Genomic DNA, 23,358 nt, shown 5'->3' with positions numbered 1-23,358 from the left:
TGCGGTGTGTGTATGTAATTCATCTCGGTCGCCTGCTGGTCACCCAGCTAGTCTTCCCCATTATGGAGCGAGCTCAGAGCTCATAGACTGATCTTCGGGTAGGACTGAGACCACGTCAACACACAACACACACCGGGAAAGCGAGGCCACAACCCCTCGAGTTACATCCCGTACCTATTTACTGCTAGGTGAACAGGGGCCACACATTAAGAGGCTTGCCCATATGCCTCGCCGCTTACTGGGACTTAAACCCGGCCTTCTTGATTGTGAGTCAAGCGTGCTAACCACTACACTACGTGTGTGTGTGTGTGTGTGTGTGTGTGTGTGTGTGTGTGTGTGTGTGTGTAATTCACTGTTTGTTTGATCTGCTGCAGTCTCTGACGAGACAGCCAGACGTTACCCTACGGAACGAGCTCAGAGCTCATTGTTTCCGATCTTCGGATAGGCCTGAGACCAGGCACACACCACACACCGGGACAACAAGGTGACAACTCCTCGATTTACATCCTGTACCTACTCACCGCTAGGTGAACAGCTACGTGAGGAGACACACCCAAATATCTCCACCCGGCCGGGGAATCGAACCCCGGTCATCTGGCTTGTGAAGCCAGCGCTCTAACTACAAGCCAGATGACCGGGGTTCAATTCCCCAGCCAGGTGGAGATATTTAGGTGTGTCTCCTTTCACGTGTAGCCCCTGTTCACCTAGCAGTGAGTAGGTACGGGATGTAAATCGTGTGTGTGTGTTTACCTTTTTACATTTACACAGTCTTAGTGGTACACATATATTGGATTTCAGTCAAGCTCATTTTTCTGTCTTATCATCTTTTTCTATTTTAGAAAAAAATTTTGGATATTCCTATTTACACTTTTGTTACTCATTCTGACTATTGTTATTATTCCTCTTGATGAATCTACATTTCTTAATGTCTGTACTTTTTGTAATTTTAATTTATATTTATATATCCTCAATTTTGCAGAATTCATCATGTAGTCTTCTTACTAGTAATTCCTGTAATTTATGTAAATACAGGCAACCCCCGTTTAACCCATTCGCCCCGGAAGTTAGAAAACATGCAGTGCGCTCCATCCGGGCGGCCCGCGCGCGCCAAGATTTGAAGCTTTAGTATTGAATAATCAATGTTTTAGCCATAAACTCAATATATTCATCACGTACTATATATCAGGATGTGTAAAAATATTTGTATGTTACAATACACTTCCCATTGCTATGCTAAAAAGGAAAACAACACAAAATTTTATTTTTTATGTTTTATTACATTTTTTTCTTTTATTACAGTTCGGGAGATTTCTTCCTGAATCTCTTTGGTGGTGGTGCTGTGATGGTGGAGGTGGAGGGCTGTGAGGGAAAGGCGGAGGTGGAGGGGAGTGCGGTGATGTCGGAGGTGGAGTGCTGTGACCTGGTGGTGGTGAAGGTGGGTAGAGGAGGCGTCTTGCATTGGGTGGTGGGGAGTGGTGGCTCCAGGCATAGAGGGTGGTGGCAGACCCTCACCACCCCTACTTCATCCCCACCAGGATCTTCAGACTTGTGGAAAGAGAAAGATAAAATTTAGATTTCATTCAATAAAATAAAGCCTCCATAATATATACACTACAATATATAATTTGTTTTCATATAATTAATTATATACTTACTAAAATGAAGTACTCCAGCTCCGACACCTGGTATAAGGGCACCTTCACCCTCTTGCCCTCCATGACGAAAGATGAATGGACCATATAGCTTATAAAAATTTGCGCAATATATGGTAATCATGAATTGCCATATATAGTATTTCTGTCTGTACAGATAGCCTAAAGCGTCTTATATCAGAGTGAAGCATCTCATTTGCGGTAAACACTGTTATTTATTGTTGAAAAGAGCATGTGTAGCAAATGACAACATATACCTGTCATGCAAAATATACATTATTTCAAACGTGAAATAAATTGCGCGCGAACAGAGAGAGAGAGAGAGAGTGAGAGGCTTCAATATGTCAGCACACACACACACACACACACACACACACACACACACACACACACACACACACACACACACACACACACACACACACACACACACACACACACACACACACACACACGGCCCGGTAGCTCAGTGGTTAGAGCGCTGGCTTCACAAGCCAGAGGACCGGGGTTCGATTCCCCGGCCGGGTGGAGATATTTGGGTGTGTCTCCTTTCACGTGTAGCGCCTGTTCACCTAGCAGTGAGTAGGTACGGGATGTAAATCGAGGAGTTGTGACCTTGTTGTCCCGGTGTGTGGTGTGTGCCTGGTCTTAGGCCTATCCCAAGATCGGAAATAATGAGCTTTGAGCTCATTCCGTACGGTAACGTCTGGCTGTCTCGTCAGAGACTGCAGCAGATCAAACAGTGAATTACACACACACACACACACACACACACACACACGGCTTCACAAGCCAGAGGACCGGGGTTCGATTCCACGGCTGGGTGGAGATATTTGGGTGTGTCTCCTTTCACGTGTAGCCCCTGTTCACCTAGCAGTGAGTAGGTACGGGATGTAAATCGAGGAGTTGTGACCTTGTTGTCCCGGTGTGTGGTGTGTGCCTGGTCTCAGGCATATCCGAAGATCGGAAATAATGAGCTCTAAGCTCGTTCCGTAGGGTAACGTCTGGCTGTCTCGTCAGAGACTGCAGCAGATCAAACAGTGAATTACACACACACACACACACACACAGACGAAAACCTGCAAAAAACTACGAATGGAAACACTATGAGAGAGAGAGAGAGAGAGAGAGAGAGAGAGAGAAGAATTATCACCATATAGTGGAGGATGGGATGACAAACATCTCTCTCTCTCTCTCTCTCTCTCTCTCTCTCTCTCTCTCCGTGTGTTAGCTGATGGCTGTGGCTGCTACAGCTGACGAAACAGAGAAAAAATAAAGCGTCATGTGAAAACTTTTATTCTTGTCTGCGATATAATAGTTACATATATTCATTTTCCTAGATAATATACATATCTAAGAGAACGAATGGCTGCTGGGTTTTTTGGGGAAACTCATCTAAAACGCTTATGGCCCGCAAGACATAATAATATGTCCCTGGACTGGAGGTAAGGCTTCTGGACGTATATATATGTCACCGGACTGGCGCACGTAGCCACCATGACGTATATATATATGTCCTCGGACTGAAAGGGTTAACGAAGGGGTTACGTTCCTAAAAAACACTTCGTTAAGCGAAACTTCGTTAAGCAAACCGATTATAACAAGTTTAACCCCTGATTTTAACTTCCACTGAGAGTAAGCAAAGCGAGAGTGCATCATAGTATGGTGAAAGGTTTAATGAAAGTAAAAATTATGAAGTTTAACATTTAGGCAGTTAAATTTAATTTAAGTCATTATAATGTACACTAATGTATGTATGTACGTAGCTTTATAATGTTGATGATCTTAAATTTACGAAGGGAGGGAGAGTGAAAAGGGAAAGACACTAACCGGCAACTTAAAGTTAAATTGAATTTAGTCATTATAATGTACACTAATGTATGTATGTACGTAGCTTTATAATGTTGATGATCTTAAATTTACGAAGGGAGGGAGAGTGAAAAGGGAAAGACACTAACCGGCAACCTGTGGAATGTAAACAAAGGACGCATCATTGTACCGCATACAAAACTTATGTAATACATTTCCACTGTAGAGTCATGAGTTCAAGTGGTTCTTTTAGCTTGCAAGAAAAATACAGTCTCACCAGCCTTCTTAATAGTCTGCTGACTAGAAAATAGTAGAGACAGTGGATGGAGTCAAGATGGTGGCCAGCAATGCTATAGTTCTCTTGCCTCTCTTGTGTCTGTGAATAATATCCAGCTTCACTTAGAGAGTAAGAGACTTCCTGGTCTTCTTAGGAATGCTAGGCCACATTGCAAGGAGTTTTGGTGGTAAGTTGAGCGAGTGAAGACGAGCTGCTGCTGACGCTGTTATGGGAGTGAGATCTTGATCTTGATCTTGATGCTACAGGTGATGCAGAATTTCTTCTGAGTCAGGCCTTTGCATCAGCAGCGCCTGTAGGGAAAATAAGAAAAAAAAAAAACACAAACAACAAAGAGGGCAATTGCCATCTTTCACACCACTAGTTCCTGCATCTAGCATGCCACATTCTCTCCAGGAACTTTTACAGCCTCAATCATCCTTCCATTCGTCTCCCCACAGAGTCCCAGCAGCACCACCATCCATTCCCTTCCTGTCATCTCCACTCTGTCATGCCTCAAAAACTCAATTCCTCCAAATATCAACTCGACACAACTTTCCAGACAACTATCCCCTCTTCTTCAATGACACTCAACTGTCTTCCTCTTCCACAATGAATATCCTCGGTCTGTCCTTTGCTCATAATCTTCACATCTCATCCCTTGCTAAAACAGCTTCTATGAAGTTAGGTGTTCTGAGGCGTCTCCGCCAGTTTTTCTCGCCCCTCCAACTGCTTACTCTGTATAAGGGCCTTATCCGTCCCTGTATGGAGTACTCTTCGCTTGTTTGGGGGGGTTCCAGTCACATAGCTTTGCTTGATAGGGTGGAATCGAAAGCTCTTCGTCTCATCAACTTCCCTCCTCTGACTAACTGTCTTCATTCTCTTTCTCACCGCCGAAATGTTGCATCCCTTTCTATATTTTATCGCTATTTTTATGCTAACTGTTCTACTGATCTTGCTAACTGTATGCCTCCCCTCCTCCTGCGGCCACGCTGCACAAGGCTTTCTTCTTCCTCTCATCCCTATTCTGTCCAACTCCCTAATGCAAGAGTTAACCAGTACACTCAATCATTCATCCCTTTCACTGGTAAACTCTGGAACTCCCTCCCTGCATCTGTATTTCCAAATTCCTACAACTTGTCTTCTTTTAAGAGGGAGGTATCGAGGCATTTGCTCCCCTAATTCTGGCTGATGGTTTTGGCACTTTTTGTACACTTTGGAGAGCCAGCGCTCAAGTGGGCTTTTTTCTAACTTTCTTTTTTTTTGCCCTTGGCTGGCCCTCTTCCCTACGTAAAAAAAAAAAAAAAAAAAAAAAAATGCCCCAGCTCCCTCAGCACCACTTGCATCATCTCATACCTGTCTCTGACATACTTCACACACTCCAGCACCACATGCTCCACCGTCTCATCCTCTCCCACGTCACACATCTGGCACACTTTGCTGCGGGACTCAGACCATCTATAATTCCTTGCATTCACATCCATGCACTGTGCCCTAACACGGAAGAGAAGGTCCCCACCCAGGCTTCCATCATACCACTTTTCATACATTGGGGCCTCTTTCTCTCTATACCATTCCAAGGTACTCTTTTGCTCAATCCTATTCCTCCAGTCACTCAGTCCCACACCTTTCACTACTCTGTCTATCACACTCCTCCACTTCCTTACACCCCATTCTCTACTTTCTCCATTTCTAACTATCATACTCCAGTCCTTCTCTAAGTGCCTTCCTTCTACCTGCTGAAAAGCCCAACTAGCTATTAGACCACTCTTCACCACCATCCTGACACACTTTTTGCCCCACTTGCTACTCCTGACATTCCACAGAAACACTTTTCTCAATATTCTAGCATCATTTATTCACTCTAACCTAGCCTTATACTGTAGGGTCGCTTTTACATACCTTTCTTTAAAAGTGCTCCAACCCATGTCTCCCCTAAGAGCCTCTACTGCTGCATATCTAGGTGCATTAAGTGCCATTCTTGAAACTCTATTCTGCCCTATTTCTAACTTTTCTAGTTCACTTTCATTCCATGCAATCACATCCATACCATACATGATGCTCGGAACAGCCACGCTCTTCCAAACTTCTTGCAGCACGTCATATTTACTCGCTCTCATTCTTGCTGCACTTCCTAGCCGACCTACCCACTGACTCACCATGCTTATCTTCTCATTCTTTGTCTTCATGCAGCCAACTGGACTCATCCACATCCCCAGGTACTTGTATTCATCTGTCTGTTGCATCTCATTCTCACCTAGTCTCCACACTGAGTTCCTCTCATCCTCTGACCCATTCACAACCATTACCTTGCTCTTTTCACTGCTAAACCTCACTCCAAAGTCTCTTCCATACCCATCTACAACATCAAGCAAACTCTGAAGCTCTTCTGCCGACTCACTCTTAACAACATCATCTGCATACAAGAGCACACCTATCTTATCATTCCCCACATTTACACCTGCATTCATTCTCCTCAATCTAGCAGCCAGTTCCTCTGTATATAAGCTAAAGAGGGTTGGTGATAATATGCAACCCTGCCTAACTCCTCTTTCACTCTTCACCCAGTCTGTCTCTACATCTCCTAGTTTATACTTAGCTCTTGTATCCACATACATACTTTGCACTATGTTAACTATCTTTGCACTTAACCCAATCTTTTCTAGCACTCTACCTAGCATTTCTCTGTTCACCCTATCATATGCTTTCTCCATGTCTAGAAAACCTAAGTATAACTTGCTACCATCTTTCTTCTTTCTCGCAATCAATTAATTCACCACAAACATATTGTCTTCTGCTCCACACGGAACCCATTCTGCTCTTCACCTAACACTCCATCTCTCTCAATCCATTTACACAATCTTTCATTCAAAACTGCACTGAACACTTTTCCTACTGTGTTAACTAACGCAATTGGCCTGTAGTTTTTCAACTCATTCTTACTCTTGTACCCTCCCTTATGCAGCAAAGTCACCCTGCATTCATTCCACATTCTTGGCACTCTCTCCTCCTCCCACACCTGGTTGAACAACTCAGTCATCCTATCAATCACTACTTCTCCATTTTTGTACATTTCATACGGTATCTCATCCGGCCCTGCTGCCTTCCCATTCTTCTGCTTCTTCACACATTTCTCCACCTCCTCCCTGCTGATCCTTTCATTCAACTCGTCTGCATCCTTTCTCTCCAGTGTCACACACCCTTCACCCACATCAAAGACCTCACCTACACCTCCAATCTCTTCCCAAAACTCTTTTATTGCCCTTCTCATTTCTTCCTTATCAGTCACCACTGCCCCATTCACCTTCAGGCTCTCCACATTCTCACTGTCAGGCATCCCCTCACCCCTCAGGAATCTGTATCATTCACGACCACCTTCCACACCTTTCTCTCTAAGGGACTGAATCACACTTTTCTCACATTTAACTTTAGCATTCATTATCTTTTGCTTCGTCACTCACTGCTGACTCACATACGCTGTCCATGCTTTCAGGTACTCACTTTCAGCCTCCTCACTCTCATGTCTCCTCTTTCTTAACTGTCTGCACACCCTATTTAGTCTCTTCCTTTCCTTCCTAGCATCTCTAATCTCATCATTCCACCACGGCCTACTTTTATGCTTTCTAGCACTTGTTCTTACATACCCTATCTGACTGGCTGCTGCGTTCTTCACATTCTCTACAAATCTGTCATTCAGTTCATCCACACCATTCAGGCTCTCATCTTCCCATCTTCTCTTGCTCAAGTCCACCTGGAAATTTTCCCATCCTGCATCCCTCAATCTCCACTTTTTCCTCTTGACCTTGGCATTTGTTCTGTCTCTTCCATTCAACTTACATTCTAGCACCAGCATGTTATGGTCTGAGACTATGTCAATCATCCCATCTTCATCTATCCACATACGGTCAACAATTTCACGCATTCTCCCATTCACTAGCATATAGTCAATCGCAGACTCCTGGTTCCTCGCACACCAAGTCACTTGTCCTTCAGCCAGGGTCTCATTCAGATTCTCCAAGTTCATCTCATTCACAAACTCATCCAGCATCTCACCATTCCTATTCATTTGTTCACCTAACATACCTACGTGAGCATTCATGTCTCCCATAACAATCACTCTCTCTCCAGCATAATCTTGCAGTCTTTTTCAAAACACTGTATATTCTACTATTCTCCCTAACTGCTCTATCGCCTTCCACTGTCATATACACTACCACTACAACTATCCTCTCAGCTCTGCCACTCTCATTCCTACCCTCCACTCGAACAGCTAATATGTCCTCACTCTCAGCACTGTCTCCTATGTCCAGCTCTTCCACTCTCAGATTCCTCACCTTACTGTAAAGCAGGGCTACGCCTCCTCCTAGCTTCTCCAGTTTCTTGTGTCCTTTTCCTAACATCACAAACTCATTACCCTCTATCTGCACCACATCCCGCAGGTGAGTCTCAGTAATACCTACCACATCTAGGCTCCATTCATTCAACTCTTTGCATACATCTTGAAATTTACCAATGCCCCATCCTCTTACATTCAAACAACCAAATTTCATACATGACCTTGCCTGTTTGTTGTCCTCTCTTCCTTGCTTCGGTGCACATCCATTCCTCATTCAGACCGCATCTACACACACCATAGACCTTGCGCGCACCCACTCATGCAGCCGTCTACACATCCTCTTGTTGCTGGTCTCATTGAGGTGCACCCCATCCGGCAAGAAGTCCATATGCCTTCCCTCCAGATCGATGAAGCTGACGTTGCCCATCTTCTTCCTCAACCAATCCAGCTTCAGCTTCAGCGTGTTGTCCACGAGAGGCTTGATCTTGATCTTGATCTTGATTCTACAGATGTCCCAGGATTTCTCCTGAGGCAGGCCTTAGTATTTGCGGCTGCTAGTGTATTCAAAAGCTTGTCGGCTTGCATGATACGGCGGGGCTTTCAAACTTGGAAAAAAATTACCTGGATAAAACTTCGTTAAAGCGAGTTTGGTAGTTGTTAAATGAGCAGATGGTAGTAAAATGAAACCTTCGTTGTAGTGAAATTTTGTTGTGTGAACCTTCGTTAAACGGGCGTTGCCTGTATTTTCAATATGGTATTCAGCAAGTATTTCTAAGGGTGCGTTTACACGAAGTGAATTGAATCGATTCAATTCATGAAGAATCGACATGATTCATGAATTGTGTAGATTCGCCACACTAGTTTCAATGTAACCGTTTGCACCAGGCGAATCGAGTCAATTCAAATCATGCTGATTCATGGCGATTCAGAATCAATGATTGGTTTGGACCCATTTTTCATCAGTCAAGGCAATTCAGCCGAGTAGTAAGCACCGTGCTAGTGGACGTTCTAATCAATTTAGTAAGTGAATAATATGCTATATATGATCCTAGTGATCCTGATTCTGTAAATGTATTGTACTAAACCATATCTAGAAGAAACTGCTGGAGCCTATGAATTACTAGACAATATTATTCTGCATATTTTAAAAACAAATGACAACAGAAAGCGATATGGACATTTTCATTTGGCAACTGTACGCTGTATCGTCTACCTTTGAAATGTGTTGTACAATGTAATGGTCATCAATGGATCATTCTGTCCTGCCACTCAACAGCTTCACCTGGTGAGACAAAGTATTCTCTCAGAGTGTCATGAACCGACATGGTTTCTGTTGTAGGCCTAGTAAAGGTGTGGGCAAACTATGGTCCCCGGGCCGCATGCGGCCTGACAAATGTTAGTAAATTTGAAAGAGCAAATTAATTATCAACGCCAAATAGTATTGTGAGCGTTTTGATTTCTTTCCGCAAGTGTACACATGCATGTGAGAGTGGCTTTTTCTTTAGGAGCCTTTAATTTTGTATATTAAATATTAATGATTTTGGGTTAATATAGTATGCAGCCTTACAAGATTGTAATTTTTTTTTTAATGTGGCCCTAGCACTGAAAAGTTTGCCCATCCCTGGCTTATTACTTCTTGTTGGTGACAGGCAACGTCTTAAACTATTCTTTGGTTTTCCTAAAGAAATCCTAAACCTCTCCGGATTATTGACCAAATCTTGGAACAAATATCCAAAGCTCCCAAATTTAGGTCTAGAATTAATGGCATGCACCCATATTCATTGTCAATGTCTAGCCTGTGCTTCCTCAGCTACTGTAACATTGCTATTTAAGCAAAAACTAATACGTCCATACTTCCTGAAGGCTGCCTTAATGGTGAATGGTCTGAATCATCTGAATGATGTGAATCAGTCAGTTGGAACTATGCAGATTCAAAATGACTCAATTTAAATTATTCTTCATGAATTGAATCTATTCGATTTGCTTGGTGTAAATGCACCCTAAGCATTCCTCTTTTTAACCTAACCTGGGTGTGATTTATTAGTCCTTATATCTAAATGTGATCTCTTTCTAGAATGGTCCAAGGCACTACTGCTAGAGAAGTGGATGACCAATGCTGTGCAGTGCTGTGAAGAGGCTGGCATTGCTCCTCCTGCCTCTGCACTCCAGCTTGTGGCCTGCTCTCCCCCTCTACTCACTCCTTCACCCCCAAGCTCTATCATCACTCCACCTCCTCCCCCACACATCCCTGGGGGAGTGGTGGAGCAGGATGAGGTGGGAAGGGATGTGAAAAATCTGGTGGGTTTTATGTATCTTATTTTTGCAGTGATGAGCCATATGGTTGTGGGTTGAGTTATGATTTCATTGTGAAGAATTAATATGATCTGTGTACTATGCTATTCTGCTTATTTTGACAGTGTGAGATCTGTTATGGGGAAATGCGAAGTTGGGAGCTGCAAGAGCATGGGGGTGCTAGCTGTAAACACCAGTTCTGTGCTACCTGCTGGGAGAGCTACCTTAGCCTTAAGATCCAGGAAGGCGGTGCTCACCATATCCTCTGCCCCGCTGTGCGCTGCAACATTCTTGTTGATGTGGATTTTATTGAAAAAATGGTTAGCCCAGAGATAGCAAGAAAGTACCTGCAATTTGATATCCAGGTTAGAATTCTTTCCTAATTATTTATAATTAGGTATATATATATATATATATATATATATATATATATATATATATATATATATATATATATATATATATATATACTGTACTTGATTATAGATGAAATCCTCATGAACTTTCCTAAACTTAAGCAAATATCAATGTGTCTAGCTAGATACACTATGATGATATTTCATTGTATATCTGGCAAAGTTCCTTGTTTATTCACAAACAACAAACATGAAATACTATCGATTGCTCCCAGTTAGGCTACTTGCATTATTTGATTGGAGTATTGCGTTTACAGGCATTTGTAGAAAGGAACAAGACAATCAAATGGTGTCCGCTTCCTGGCTGTGGCCGGGCTGTCAAGTTTCCTGAAGCTGAGCTTGAAACACAACCGTTCTACTTCCCAAACACAAAGCCACCACCCAAGACATCTCATGCTGTTGACTGTGGGAATGGACATTTTTTCTGCTGGTAGGCATAGAAACTTCATATTATTTATAAGTATAATTATGAAATGGCTTTGCCTTATTTAACCCTTAACTTCCGGGGATTAAAATATTTTTTCCTGTCTAATGACGGGGAAAAATGGTACACCTAAAAATTGTCAGAACACAGTTTGAATACTGATAATTATTTTCTCTGTGTTATTCTGAATACAATGATGTACTTTCTAGCTCGATATGACGTCTGAGAGTTTAGTTATTGCCTTATCAAAGTTTCCTCCTCCGCACGGTGTGACCAGTCAAGAGGAAACAGCCCGAGAGCGACGCCGCTCTCTCTCTCTCTCTCTCTCTCTCTCTCTCTCTCTCTCTCTCTCTCTCTCTCTCTCTCTCTCTCTCTCTCTCTCTCTCTCTCTCTCTCTCTCTCTCTCTCTCTCTCTGTGTGTGTGTGAGAGAGAGAGAGAGAGAGAGAGAGAGAGAGAGAGAGAGAGAGAGAGGGAGGAAGGAAGGACATATTATCACTGATTTCTGAGACACGTGTGTGTGTGTGTGTGTGTGTGTGTGTGTGTGTGTGTGTGTGTGTGTGTGTGTGTGTGTGTCATATTCCCTCCATTGAAAGACAGGTCGGGGTCTCGCGCCACCTCTGCCACGCCCCTTGATCGTCTCCCAGAACGCGAGGAGCACGCGCATGCCTCGTCTCCTAGAAACACTCTGTGTCCTTGACACATTATCTGGAGTCTGTTCTTCATCATTATTGCCTTCACTGTCACTTATACTGTGTAAGAGTCTCTGTCTCTCTGTCTGTTCTCCTGAGAAAGCAGGTGAATGATGCTCTACATCCGTGTCCTCACTACTAGTCTCTTCACTTTCCCCAGTTTCTTCTTCTATATATTCACTGTCACTTTCTTCTAGCTCAGAACCACTGCTAAGTAAAAGGGTTCTGCCTTGCTCCATGGTGATTTACAATCTGACCCGATCCTTCGCTGTTATCACTGACCTTTCTACCCAGCGTCACCGGAGTTGCCAAGTGTCGCCCATAAACGGGAAAACAGTTCAGTTACCTCTAAAATTAGGAGCTCTTGTGGAAACACTTGTGTGGTAAAAGATGCCAGATACTTCTACTCACCATCCGCCTCAAGAGAGCGCGAGAGACTTAAAATTACGCCGGGAAAAATCTTGATTACTGGGACGAATCCCGTCACTTCGGACGTTCTGACGCAAACGTTTATATACGACCGCCGGAAGTTAAGGGTTAAAATGGCACTATTTTAATCATTTACAGAGTAAGAAAAATCTGAGATTAATTATAGTCTTTGCAAGCTTAATTCTACTATTACTAACTGGCTTTTGTTGTCAGGGAATGTCTTGGTGAAGCTCATTCACCCTCTGGATGTGAGCAGTGGGTGGAATGGCAAAGCAAAGTGGCAGAGGTAAAACCTGAGGAATTGCGTATTAGCTCAGGAGAGACAGAAGATGCAGCTAATTTTCTTTGGTTGGTGACCAACTCTAAGCCTTGTCCCAACTGTAAGAGTCCTATCCAGAAGAATGAGGGATGCAACCATATGAAATGTTCAAAGGTATTATTGGTCAACAGAAGTTGTAGTCATTGGTAGTTGCAGCAGTAATATTAGTGATTACAACATTAATAGCACTGATGTCCTGCAAAGAATGTTTATGGCAGTGCAGTATAGCTAGCAAACTCAGAAGATGGGAGATAAGGAGCAAAGTAGCATTGCCATTCCTGTAGTCAGTTCAGTCAAAGTTGAAATAAGCAAACTGTATGAACCTTTGCAAGTTTGTAAGCTAAACATTAATTGGTTGCTCTTATATTCTCAAATCAGTGGTTTTCATTAATTTTGTTTTATATTGATTGTTTTGTCTTATATTTTAGATACTAAAAGGTAATGATAATGAAATTCAGATCAATCTTATACAATGAATGAATAACTTTTTTCAGTGCAAGTTTGATTTCTGCTGGGTATGCTTGGAGAGCTGGAAGAAACATTCCTCTGCCACTGGGGGTTACTTCCGCTGCAACAGATTTGATGCTCAAAGCAAGGCAGATGAGAAGCTAGGCGTGATGCTCTCAGAAGTGAGTGTAGTATTGCATCTTTTGCTATTGTTGTTGCTGCCATTGCTGCCACTTCTGCGGCTAATTGTCACTGCTACCAGTACCTTGCTGTGCTCCATCAGTGCTGCTTCACCTTGCTTTTTTATATCCTTCCTCTTTCAGACCATGTTCAGATTTTTTTTCACTTATTTGTCTTTGACTATTAAGTTTACATATACAGTGCAGTTTCAGAGTTAATGAACAACTCATCCTGGAGATTTGTTGTTTAGTGCAAATTTCATTGACTTCAGATTATTATCTACAATTTTTACAGGTATGATTTGGTAATACTATCATAAATGTGAGAATTATGTATTTATGTAGACTAACTCTGTCTTCCCAAAAACTAACCTTAAGATGTCCCTTTAAAAATGTATAATGCTTTATATAATTCTGATACATCACTAATTTTCATCAGTATAACTATAGCTTATTAATGGTGCAGATCTATTTAGAACAATGGGTGATTGGTATTTATAACATGAAGACTAATATAAATCCTCTTTGAAACACCACATCTTCAGGTGTATCACAAAGTATGGCTGGGGTGTTCCTGACATATTATGTCAACCTGTCACAAAGGTGCTGCTTTGATGGCAATATAATAGTCATAATTACAGATCCCTTTAATGTGTCATGCTTGTTCATAACTGAACAGAGATACTAAGGTTATAAAAAGATAATATTGATAAAATCAACAATACATGTACATAGGTCTTATATTGCAAAAGCACTTACTTATTATGTTTAAGTAAAAGCTTTGCCTTTTCATATGATCACCACAGTGCAACACAAGTGTAGGGTACTGGCTTGTGAGACAGTCTGAATGGATCCATTGATGGTGAGAGGGAACCTACTTGCCAGTAGCCACACAGTTCATGGAACATGGCTTGACTAGCGCATCATAAGGCTCTTTCTCTTGTTGGAGTTGCATTTACCATTTCTCCATATTTTTTAAATATTTTTGAAATACCAGATGCTCTTATTTACACCAATTATCAGAATACAGCATATACTGTGACACAGATTTAGATTCAATTCCTCTCCAATTTGGCTTTGTGAAGATAGATTGTGCAGATTTAGATTTCATATTAATGGGACACTATGCTTCATGCCTTGGCTACTTTATATCTAACCTTGTAAAGGGAAACTTTCAGCCTAACATTCAACTTTTTTTGTATGTGATTGTATGATAGCTGCAAAAATTCATTACTTTATCTTAATCTCTCCTGTAAAAGCTTGGTGCTGCCTGCTGAGTGATTGCTTTTTATATCTCAATTATAAATTTTGTGCTGCTCTTTAAATGAAGCTTATATATATATATATATATATATATATATATATATATATATATATATATTTTTTTTTTTTTTTTTTTTTTTTTTTTTACGTAGAGAAGAGGGCCAGCCAAGGGCAAAAAAAAGAAAGTTAGAAAAAGCCCACTTGAGCGCTGGCTCTCCAAAGAGTACAAAAAGTGCCAAAACCATCAGCCAGAATTAGGGGAGCAAATCCCTCGATACCTCCCTCTTAAAAGAAGACAAGTTGTAGGAATTTGGAAATACAGATGCAGGGATGGAGTTCCAGAGTTTACCAGTGAAAGGGATGAATGATTGAGCGTACTTGCATTAGAGAGTTGGACAGAATAAGGATGAGAGGAAGAAGAAAGCCTTGTGCAGCGTGGCCGCAGGAGGAGGGGAGGCATGCAGTTAGCAAGATCAGTAGAACAGTTAGCATGAAAATAGCGATAAAAGATAGAAAGGGATGCAACATTTTGGCAGTGAGAAAGAGACTGAAGACAGTTAGTCAGAGGACGGGAGTTGATGAGACGAAGAGCTTTCGATTCCACCCTATCAAGCAAAGCTATGTGACTGGAACCCCCCCAAACATGCGAAGAGTACTCCATACAGGGACGGATAAGGCCCTTATACAGAGTAAGCAGTTGGAGGGGCGAGAAAACTGGCGGAGACGCCTCAGAACACCTAACTTCATAGAAGCTGTTTTAGCAAGAGATGAGATGTGAAGTTTCCAGTTAAGATTATGAGCAAAGGACAGACTGAGGATATTCATTGTGGAAGAGGAAGACAGTTGAGTGTCATTGAAGAAGAGGGGATAGTTGTCTGGAAGGTTGTGTCGAGTTGATAGATGGAGGAATTGAGTTTTGAGGCATTGAAAACTACTAGATTTTCTCTGCCCCAATCGGAAATTTTAGAAAGATCAGAAGTCAGGCATTCCGTGGCGTCCCCGCGTGATCTGTTAATTTCCTGAAGGGTTGGACGTCTCTGAAAGAACGTGGAAAGATGTAGGGTGGTATCATCAGCGTAGGAGTGGATAGGGCAAGAAGTTTGGTTAAGAAGGTCATTAATGAATAATAGAAAGAGAGTGGGTGACAGGACAGAACCCTGAGGAACACCACTATTAATAGGTTTAGGAGAAGAACAGTAGCCGTCTACCACAGCAGCAATAGAGCGGTCGGAAAGGAAACATGAGATAAAGTTGCAGAGAGAAGGATAGAAGCCGTAAGAGGGCAGTTTTGAAATCAAAGCTTTATGCCAGACTCTATCAAAAGCTTTTGATATGTCTAACGCAACAGTAAAAGTTTCACCGCAATCTCTAAAAGAGGATGACCAATAGGAGGGACCCCATCAGGTCCATAAGCCTTCCGAGGGTTTAGGCCAGCAAGGGCATGGAAAACATCATTACGAAGAATTTTGATTGTAGACATGAAATAGTCAGAGGGAGGAGGAGAGGGAGGGACAAGCCCAGAATCGTCCAAGGTGGAGTTGTGAGCAAAGGTTTGAGAAAAGAGTTCAGCTTTCAAGACAGAAGAGATGGCAGTGGTGCCATCAGGATGAAATAAAGGAGGGAAAGATGAAGAAGTGAAGTTATTTGAGATGTTTTTGGCTAGATGCCAGAAGTCACGAGGAGAGTTTGAGTTTGAAAGATTTTGACATTTCCTATTTATGAAAGAGTGTTTGGCAAGTTGAAGAACAGACTTGGCATGATTCCTGGCAGAGATATAAAGTGCATGAGATTCAGGAGATGGAAGGCTCAAGTACCTTTTGTGGGCAACCTCTCTATCATGTATAGCACGAGAACAGGCTGAGTTAAACCAAGGTTTAAAATTAAAAGGTTTAGGTTGAAAAAAAGATTGAGGAATGTATGCCTCCATGCCAGATACTAACACCTCTGTTATGTGTTCAGCACAAAGAGATGGGTCTCTGACACGGAAGCAATAATCATTCCAGGAAAAATCAGCATAATACCTCCTCAGGTCCCCCAACTGGCAGAGGCAAACGCCAGAGGCACCTTCGCTTTGGGGGATCCTGCGGAGGGATTGGAAAAATAGGACAAGATACAGAAATGAGATTGTGATCGGAGGAGCCCAACGGAGATGAAAGGGTGACAGCATAAGCAGAAGGGTTAGAGGTGAGGAAGAGATCAAGAATGTTGGGCGTGTCTCCAAGACGGTCAGGAATACGAGTAGGGTGCTGCACCAGTTGCTCTAGGTCATGGAGGATAGCAAAGTTGAAGGCTAGTTCACCAGGGTGGTCAGTGAAGGGAGAGGAAAGCCAAAGCTGGTGGTGAACATTGAAATCTCCAAGAATGGAAATCTCAGCGAAAGGGTAGAGGGACAGAATGTGCTCCACTTTAGAAGTTAAGTAGTCGAAGAAATTACTATAGTCAGAAGAGTTAGGGGAGAGATAAACAGCACAGATGAATTTAGTTTGAGAGTGACTGTTAAGTCGTAGCCAGATGGTGGAAAATTCAGAAGACTCAAGAGCGTGGGCACGAGAGCAAGTTAAGTCATTGCGTACATAGATGCAACATCCAGCTTTGGAATGAAAATGAGAATAGAGAAAGTAGGAGGGAACAGAGAAGGGGCTACTGTCAGTTGCCTCAGACAGCTGTGTTTCGGTGAGGAAAAGAAGATGAGGTTTAGTAGAGGAGAGGTGGTGTTCCACAGATTGAAAATTAGATCTAAGACTGCGAATGTTGCAGAAGTTAATGTAGAAAAAGTTGAGGGAGGTGTCAAGGCATTTGTGGTCTTCAACAGGAGAGGTGTCCGACCTGGGGACATTTTTGGTCCCCTCCCCAGAGGGGACTCTGAGGCGTTGTTTATTTTGGGTCCCATTTTTCTTTTAAATTTTGATTTGGAGTGAAGGGTGTATGTGTGGTAAGTGCATGTAGTTTTGTGTGAAGAAGGAGAGCTGTCTTTAGAGGGTAGGCTGTGACTACCCCCTTGAGTTGTGAGACACAAAGGGAAACATTCAACGAGATCACAACTAGCTTTAATGGAAGGTTCACAGCACCTCCCGAACTAGTGCTATTAGATCTCACTGGGAGTAAGTTATTGTTTCGGTAGGTGTCTACTACCTCCTACTATATTATATATATATATATATATATATATATATATATATATATATATATATATATATATATATATATATATATATATATATATATATATATATATATATATATATATATATATATATATATATATATATATATATATATATATATATATATATATATATATATAGAGATATAGAGAGAGAGAGAGAGAGAGAGAGAGAGAGAGAGAGAGAGAGAGAGAGAGAGAGTGGAACCTTGAGTTACAAGTGCCCCAACTTAGGGGTAATCCAAGACACAAGCTGTCATTCAGTTGACTTTTTGCTTTGACTTGCAAGCCAAAATTTGAGTCTTGAGCTAAGTCCAGAGGTGTACCGTCACTATGTGGCACAGTGAATGTCAAGCATAACGTGTCTGACGTGTTGAGTTCATGTTTTTTTTTTTTTTTTTTTTTTTCTTCTCTCGTTTCTTGTGTTGTACTAACGTTCTGTGCTTCTTGTGTAACTATATTGTCAGATTCCTTTTGTCTGATCGTGGGTCCTAGGCAAGTGACACTATGTAGTGACACATGCCTAACTTCCAAATGTTCTGAAAGGAGTATGTAACAAACCTCCTTGGCAGCGATTTTTGCAAAATGCCGTGCTGATGAAAGAGAGGAAATTTTAGTGAAAATGGCAAAAAGCCGTGAAGAAAATTAAATTAGGTCAAAAGGAAGTAAAGAAAATTGCAGCAATTAAGTTTAGCAATAAAGTGTAGCATTAAGAATTAACAAATAGATTAAATTTGACGAATGAGCAAGAGTTTATGATGAAATGAAGTACATATTTAAAAAAGCACAAAACAAACTGAACTACCACCCATCTCCTCTGCATACCTCCTTCACCTCCACCACCATCATCCATTAGCCCAAAATGTCTGATCTCCAAGATAGATATACATATTTTGTAAATCCAGTCTATTTTTTACATTATCTTTTGATATATTATATGATTTTATGCAATGTTTATTACTTATAAATATCTTTTTCTTACCTAAAAACACATAAAAAATCAGGGTGTTTTTGGGTAGGCTGGAAGAGATTAATGGCATTTCAATTCATTTTAATGGGAAAAATTTATTTGAGTTATAAGCAAATTGAGATACAAGCTCTGTCACAGATCAAATTATATTCACAACACAAGGTACCACTGCATATATATATATATATATATATATATATATATATATATATATATATATATATATATATATATATATATATATATATATATATATATATATATATACAGCAATACTTCGAGATACGATCACCCCAACATGCAATTTTTTTGATATACGACAAAAAGTTTCATATAATTTACGCCTTGAAATACGAAGATATTTTTAAGATACGAATAGCCATCGGTAGGTGGCGTAGCGATCGCTGGGCTACCCCTGTCCACCCGAACATTCAGCCCGCGTTGTGTATCGTTGTTCATCCTTTGTGCATGTATGTTTCTGTGCTCCTCGGTAGTGTGTATTTTTTCTTAAGTTTTGTAAATTCAAGATAATGTGTCCCAAAAGTAAAAGTTTGGCGAGAAACACACAAAATAGCCTGTATTCATATACTGATTACACTTAGAACTTCAATAAATGAGTGAGTACAAATAGTGTTCTGCCCACAAGCAACTCTTCCTCTTTGCAATGCAAAAAAACAGAAGTCTCTAGATGTCATGGTTACCAAAATATCACAGGTTGAATGAGGTGGTATCATTGGTTTATGTGGCCTTGCGTCCGATCGGGTTCACTGGCCTTGGCTAGAGCGATAGAAAACGGGCCCCTTGTATCCTCTCTCTCTCTCTCTCTCTCTCTCTCTCTCTCTCTCTCTCTCTCTCTCTCTCTCTCTCTCTCTCTCTCTCTCTCTCTCTCTCTCTCTCTCTCTCTCTCTCTCTCTCTCTCTCTCCTGTCGTCTGTTCTGATACCACTCTCATTCAAAAGTTGTCTCCCCATAACGTGGCAAGAGACCCGAGGTCTAGAAGTAAGGCGCACGGGAGAGGTGGCAGAATCAGACACAGTGAAATCAGAGTGACGTAGAACATATGTTTACTCCTGATGAGTGTTGCCAGCTCACAAGCAAAGAAAACGGGAAGAAAATAGCCAAAATATAGCCGTAAAAAGCCTAAATGTCTATCAACATGCCTCAAGTCTTGTGTAATGAATGTCTATCAATGTGTCCCGAGTTGTTATTTTGGGCAATATAGTTCACTTATATCATGCATACAATAAATATTATATTTGTTATATATTAAATCCATATTTGGTTGGTATTTAAAGCATGTTAATTTTTTTGGGGGGTAAATTCATATCACAAGAACGAATTAATTCTATTTCCATTAATTTCTATGGGAAAAATTTATTTGATATACGATTTATTTGATAAACAACGATCGTCACGGAATGAATTAAATTCGTATGTTGAAGTACCACTGTATATATATACAGTAATACTCCGCTTAACGAACAGGATAGGGGGTGTCAAAGCTGTTCGTAGAGCGAAAATTGTTGTTTAACGTAATTTTCCCATAGGAAATAATGGAAATAGGGAGGATGCGTTCTGGGCTGGTCCCCAACATACCACATGGGTTAAAAAAAAATTATATATACGTTTGGCAGCATATTGGGCCACCGTTGTACCACTACTTTTATGATGTCATATGAGTCATTGGAAGTTAGAGGATAACCTGGACTCCGTGGCAGTGAGTGATAGTGAATTAGTAATGAAATACCGTGGTATTTCATTAATAATTCGCTATCACTCACTGCCACGGAGTCAAGGTTATCCTCATGGCATGAGCGTATATGAATACTAAGATATGATATCCATTATAGCAGGCAATAGAGGAGTGGAAACAAATATCATGGGGAAAGACAACACACAGGCTAAAAGGGTCACAAGAAGAAGAAGAAGCGGCCGAGTCGCTGCGAGTCTCCCGCTTCGTCTGTGGCTCATCTCCTCCCTGCTTTATTTTTTGGTATTCCATTAAGATTTCACTTTATGCATTACGAAACAATCCTTTCTTGGGGACAAGGTTTGTAAAAAGCTAATAGAAATGTTTTGTGAACATAAATGCATATATAAAACAGTAACACCACCTCCAGAGTTGGTGCTCCCAGAAACCTCAGAGCAACCTGATAGCAACCTTGTCACTGTTCCTCCAAGCGTTCATGGATGCCATTTCGCTGCAAGAGGTTGCTCTGACGTTAAAGAATCTTGGATCCAGCTCCAGGATCGCTAGAGACAGAGGCGGGGAGCCAGACAATCACAGCGAAGCTGCAGTGTTCGGTCCCTCACCCAGCAAATTCAAACCCAGAAAATTCACTAAAACGGATGTGGTTGTACGTTATGCAGACTTATGGTCTAACTTTATATAGTATGTTAAACCGGAAATTCGTTAAATGAACGTTTGTTAAGCGGAGTATTACTGTATACAGACAACCCCCGTTTAACGAAGGTTCACACAACGAAATTTCGCTATAACGAAGGTTTCATTTTACTACCATCTGCTCGTTTAACGAACACCAAACTCGCTTTAACGAAGTTTTATCCAGGTAATTTTTTTTCCAAATTTGAAAGCCCTACTGTATCATGCAAGCTGATAGGCTTTTAAATACATCAGGAGCTGCTGGTACTAAGGCCTGCCTCAGGAGAAATCCTGAGACACCTGTAGAATAAAGATCAAGATCAAGCCTCTCGTTGACAACCCAGGCTCTGCCGATACAAAGGCCTGACTCAGAAGAAATTCTGTGTCACCTGTAGCATCAAGATCAAGATCAAGATCACACGCACCACTCACTGCCCAGTCAAAACATAACAGCGTCACCAGCAGCTCATCTTCCTTAGTTCAACTTACCACTAAAACCCCCCTGCAATGTGGCCTAACGTTCCTAAGAAGACCAGGAAGTGTCTTACTCTCGAAGTGAAGCTGGGTATTATTCACAGACAAGAGAAAGGCCAGAAAACTAATAACATTGCTTCCCACCATGGCTTGACTCCATCTACTGTCTACTATTTTCAAGTCAAGAGACTCCATTAAGAAGGCTAGTGAGACCTCATCTTCCTTGCAAGCTAAAAGAACCACCAGAACTCGTGACTCTACAATGGATAAAATGGAAAGCCTTGTGGAAATATGGTACATAAGTTTTGTATGCAGTACCATGATGCGCACTTCGTTTACATTCCACAGGTTGCCGGTTAGTGTATTTCCCGTTTCACTCTCCCTCCCTTCATAAAGTTAAGATTATCAACATTATAAAGTTACGTACATACATACATTAGTGTACATTATGATGACTTAAACTAAACTACCTAAATGTTTAACTTCATAATTTTTACTTTCATTAAACCTTTTACTGTACTATGATGCACTGTCACTTTGCTTACTCTCAATGGAAGTTCAAATCAGGGGTTAAACTTGTTACAATCGGTTCGCTTAATGAAGTTTCGCTTAACGAAGTGTTTTTAGAACGTAACCCTTCGTTAAACGGGGTTGCCTGTATATATATTTTCTTAGGCAGCAGGTTGAAAGCTATAGAGCATTCTCCTTTGTTTAACTTTTTGTGTACGGTTTCTATGTGCCGTACTGTTTTTCTGTCATTTTCTTCCAGATGGTGTAGAAATGACAGAAAAACAGTACGGCACATAGAAACCGTACACAAAAAGTTAAACAAAGGAGAATATAGCTTTCAACCTCGTCTGCCTAAGAAAATATCCTATATATATATATATATATATATATATATATATATATATATATATATATATATATATATATATATATATATATATATATACATACAGGTAACTCTTGATTTACACGTGTTTAATTTACGCGTTTTTATTAATACGCAACCAAAAAAATATTATAGTCAATTAAATTTGTGCAATTGGTTTGCTTATACGTGATTTGGCCCAACCACATTTTCAAACTGAGTGCTAGAGAGTGGACAGCGATGGCGAGTGCTTGTGAGGGGTGAAGACATTGGCGTCCTGCATTTATTTTCTTACTAGTGTTTACTTTTATACTGTGGGGTTATTTTTGATAAGTGGATTTTTGATAAAGTGGAAAAGCTCAGAGAAAGATGGTGACTGACTGTGGTGTGAGTGGTGAAGGCAGTGACGCAGTGAGTGTTGTGTTTACGTATTCTTTGTTTTGTTGTTTACTCTTATTATATTTTGCTTTTTCTTATTATTTCTTGCTTTTCCCTTTACTTTAAATACACTTCTAGTATTTAGAATGGAAAAAAATAAAAACATGTTGATTTAGCCAAATAAATAGAATATTTTGTACGCATTGTTTTGGACCACATCCCGCATCCCTCCTGTTATTTCTTATGAGAATTACAAGTTTGTTTTATGCGAATTTTGATATATGTGATGCCTCTTGGAACACATTTATTGCGTTAATCGAGAGTTACCTGTATATATATATATATATATATATATATATATATATATATATATATATATATATATATATATATATACCATATTTTACGGCTTACAAGACGCACTTTTTTTCCTAAAAAATACCCTGAAAAATACTAGTGTGTCTTCCAAGATGAATGTTGTATTGTAAGGCAGCATCCAACCTCAAGTGAGCTTGGACACTTGACAGATAGCGACCTGGATTTGTATGTTGAGTCATTACATTATGATGTTAGCTTAAGTACTATTT

The 23,358-nt window shown here is 40.8% G+C and overlaps 1 protein-coding gene across 5 annotated transcripts in view; it reads left to right on the top strand.

The window, feature by feature from the left end:
• Positions 1-23,358, top strand: part of LOC123506449 (ankyrin repeat and IBR domain-containing protein 1-like) — a 95,893-nt gene that overhangs the window by 19,856 nt on the left and 52,679 nt on the right. For 4 of the 5 annotated variants that reach the window (XM_045258548.1, XM_045258546.1, XM_045258545.1 and 1 more), the window contains 5 exons: positions 10,146-10,369; positions 10,489-10,728; positions 11,037-11,209; positions 12,536-12,755; positions 13,136-13,270. In XM_045258548.1, coding sequence (XP_045114483.1) covers positions 10,146-10,369; positions 10,489-10,728; positions 11,037-11,209; positions 12,536-12,755; positions 13,136-13,270 — 992 coding nt within the window. The remainder of the gene's footprint in view (positions 1-10,145; positions 10,370-10,488; positions 10,729-11,036; positions 11,210-12,535; positions 12,756-13,135; positions 13,271-23,358) is intronic. The other variant, XM_045258547.1, reaches the window with a different exon arrangement.

This window comes from Portunus trituberculatus, chromosome 20, assembly GCF_017591435.1.
Source record: "Portunus trituberculatus isolate SZX2019 chromosome 20, ASM1759143v1, whole genome shotgun sequence".
Classification (NCBI taxonomy): Eukaryota; Metazoa; Arthropoda; class Malacostraca; order Decapoda; family Portunidae; genus Portunus; species Portunus trituberculatus.
This window is presented reverse-complemented; position numbering and strand designations above follow the sequence as displayed.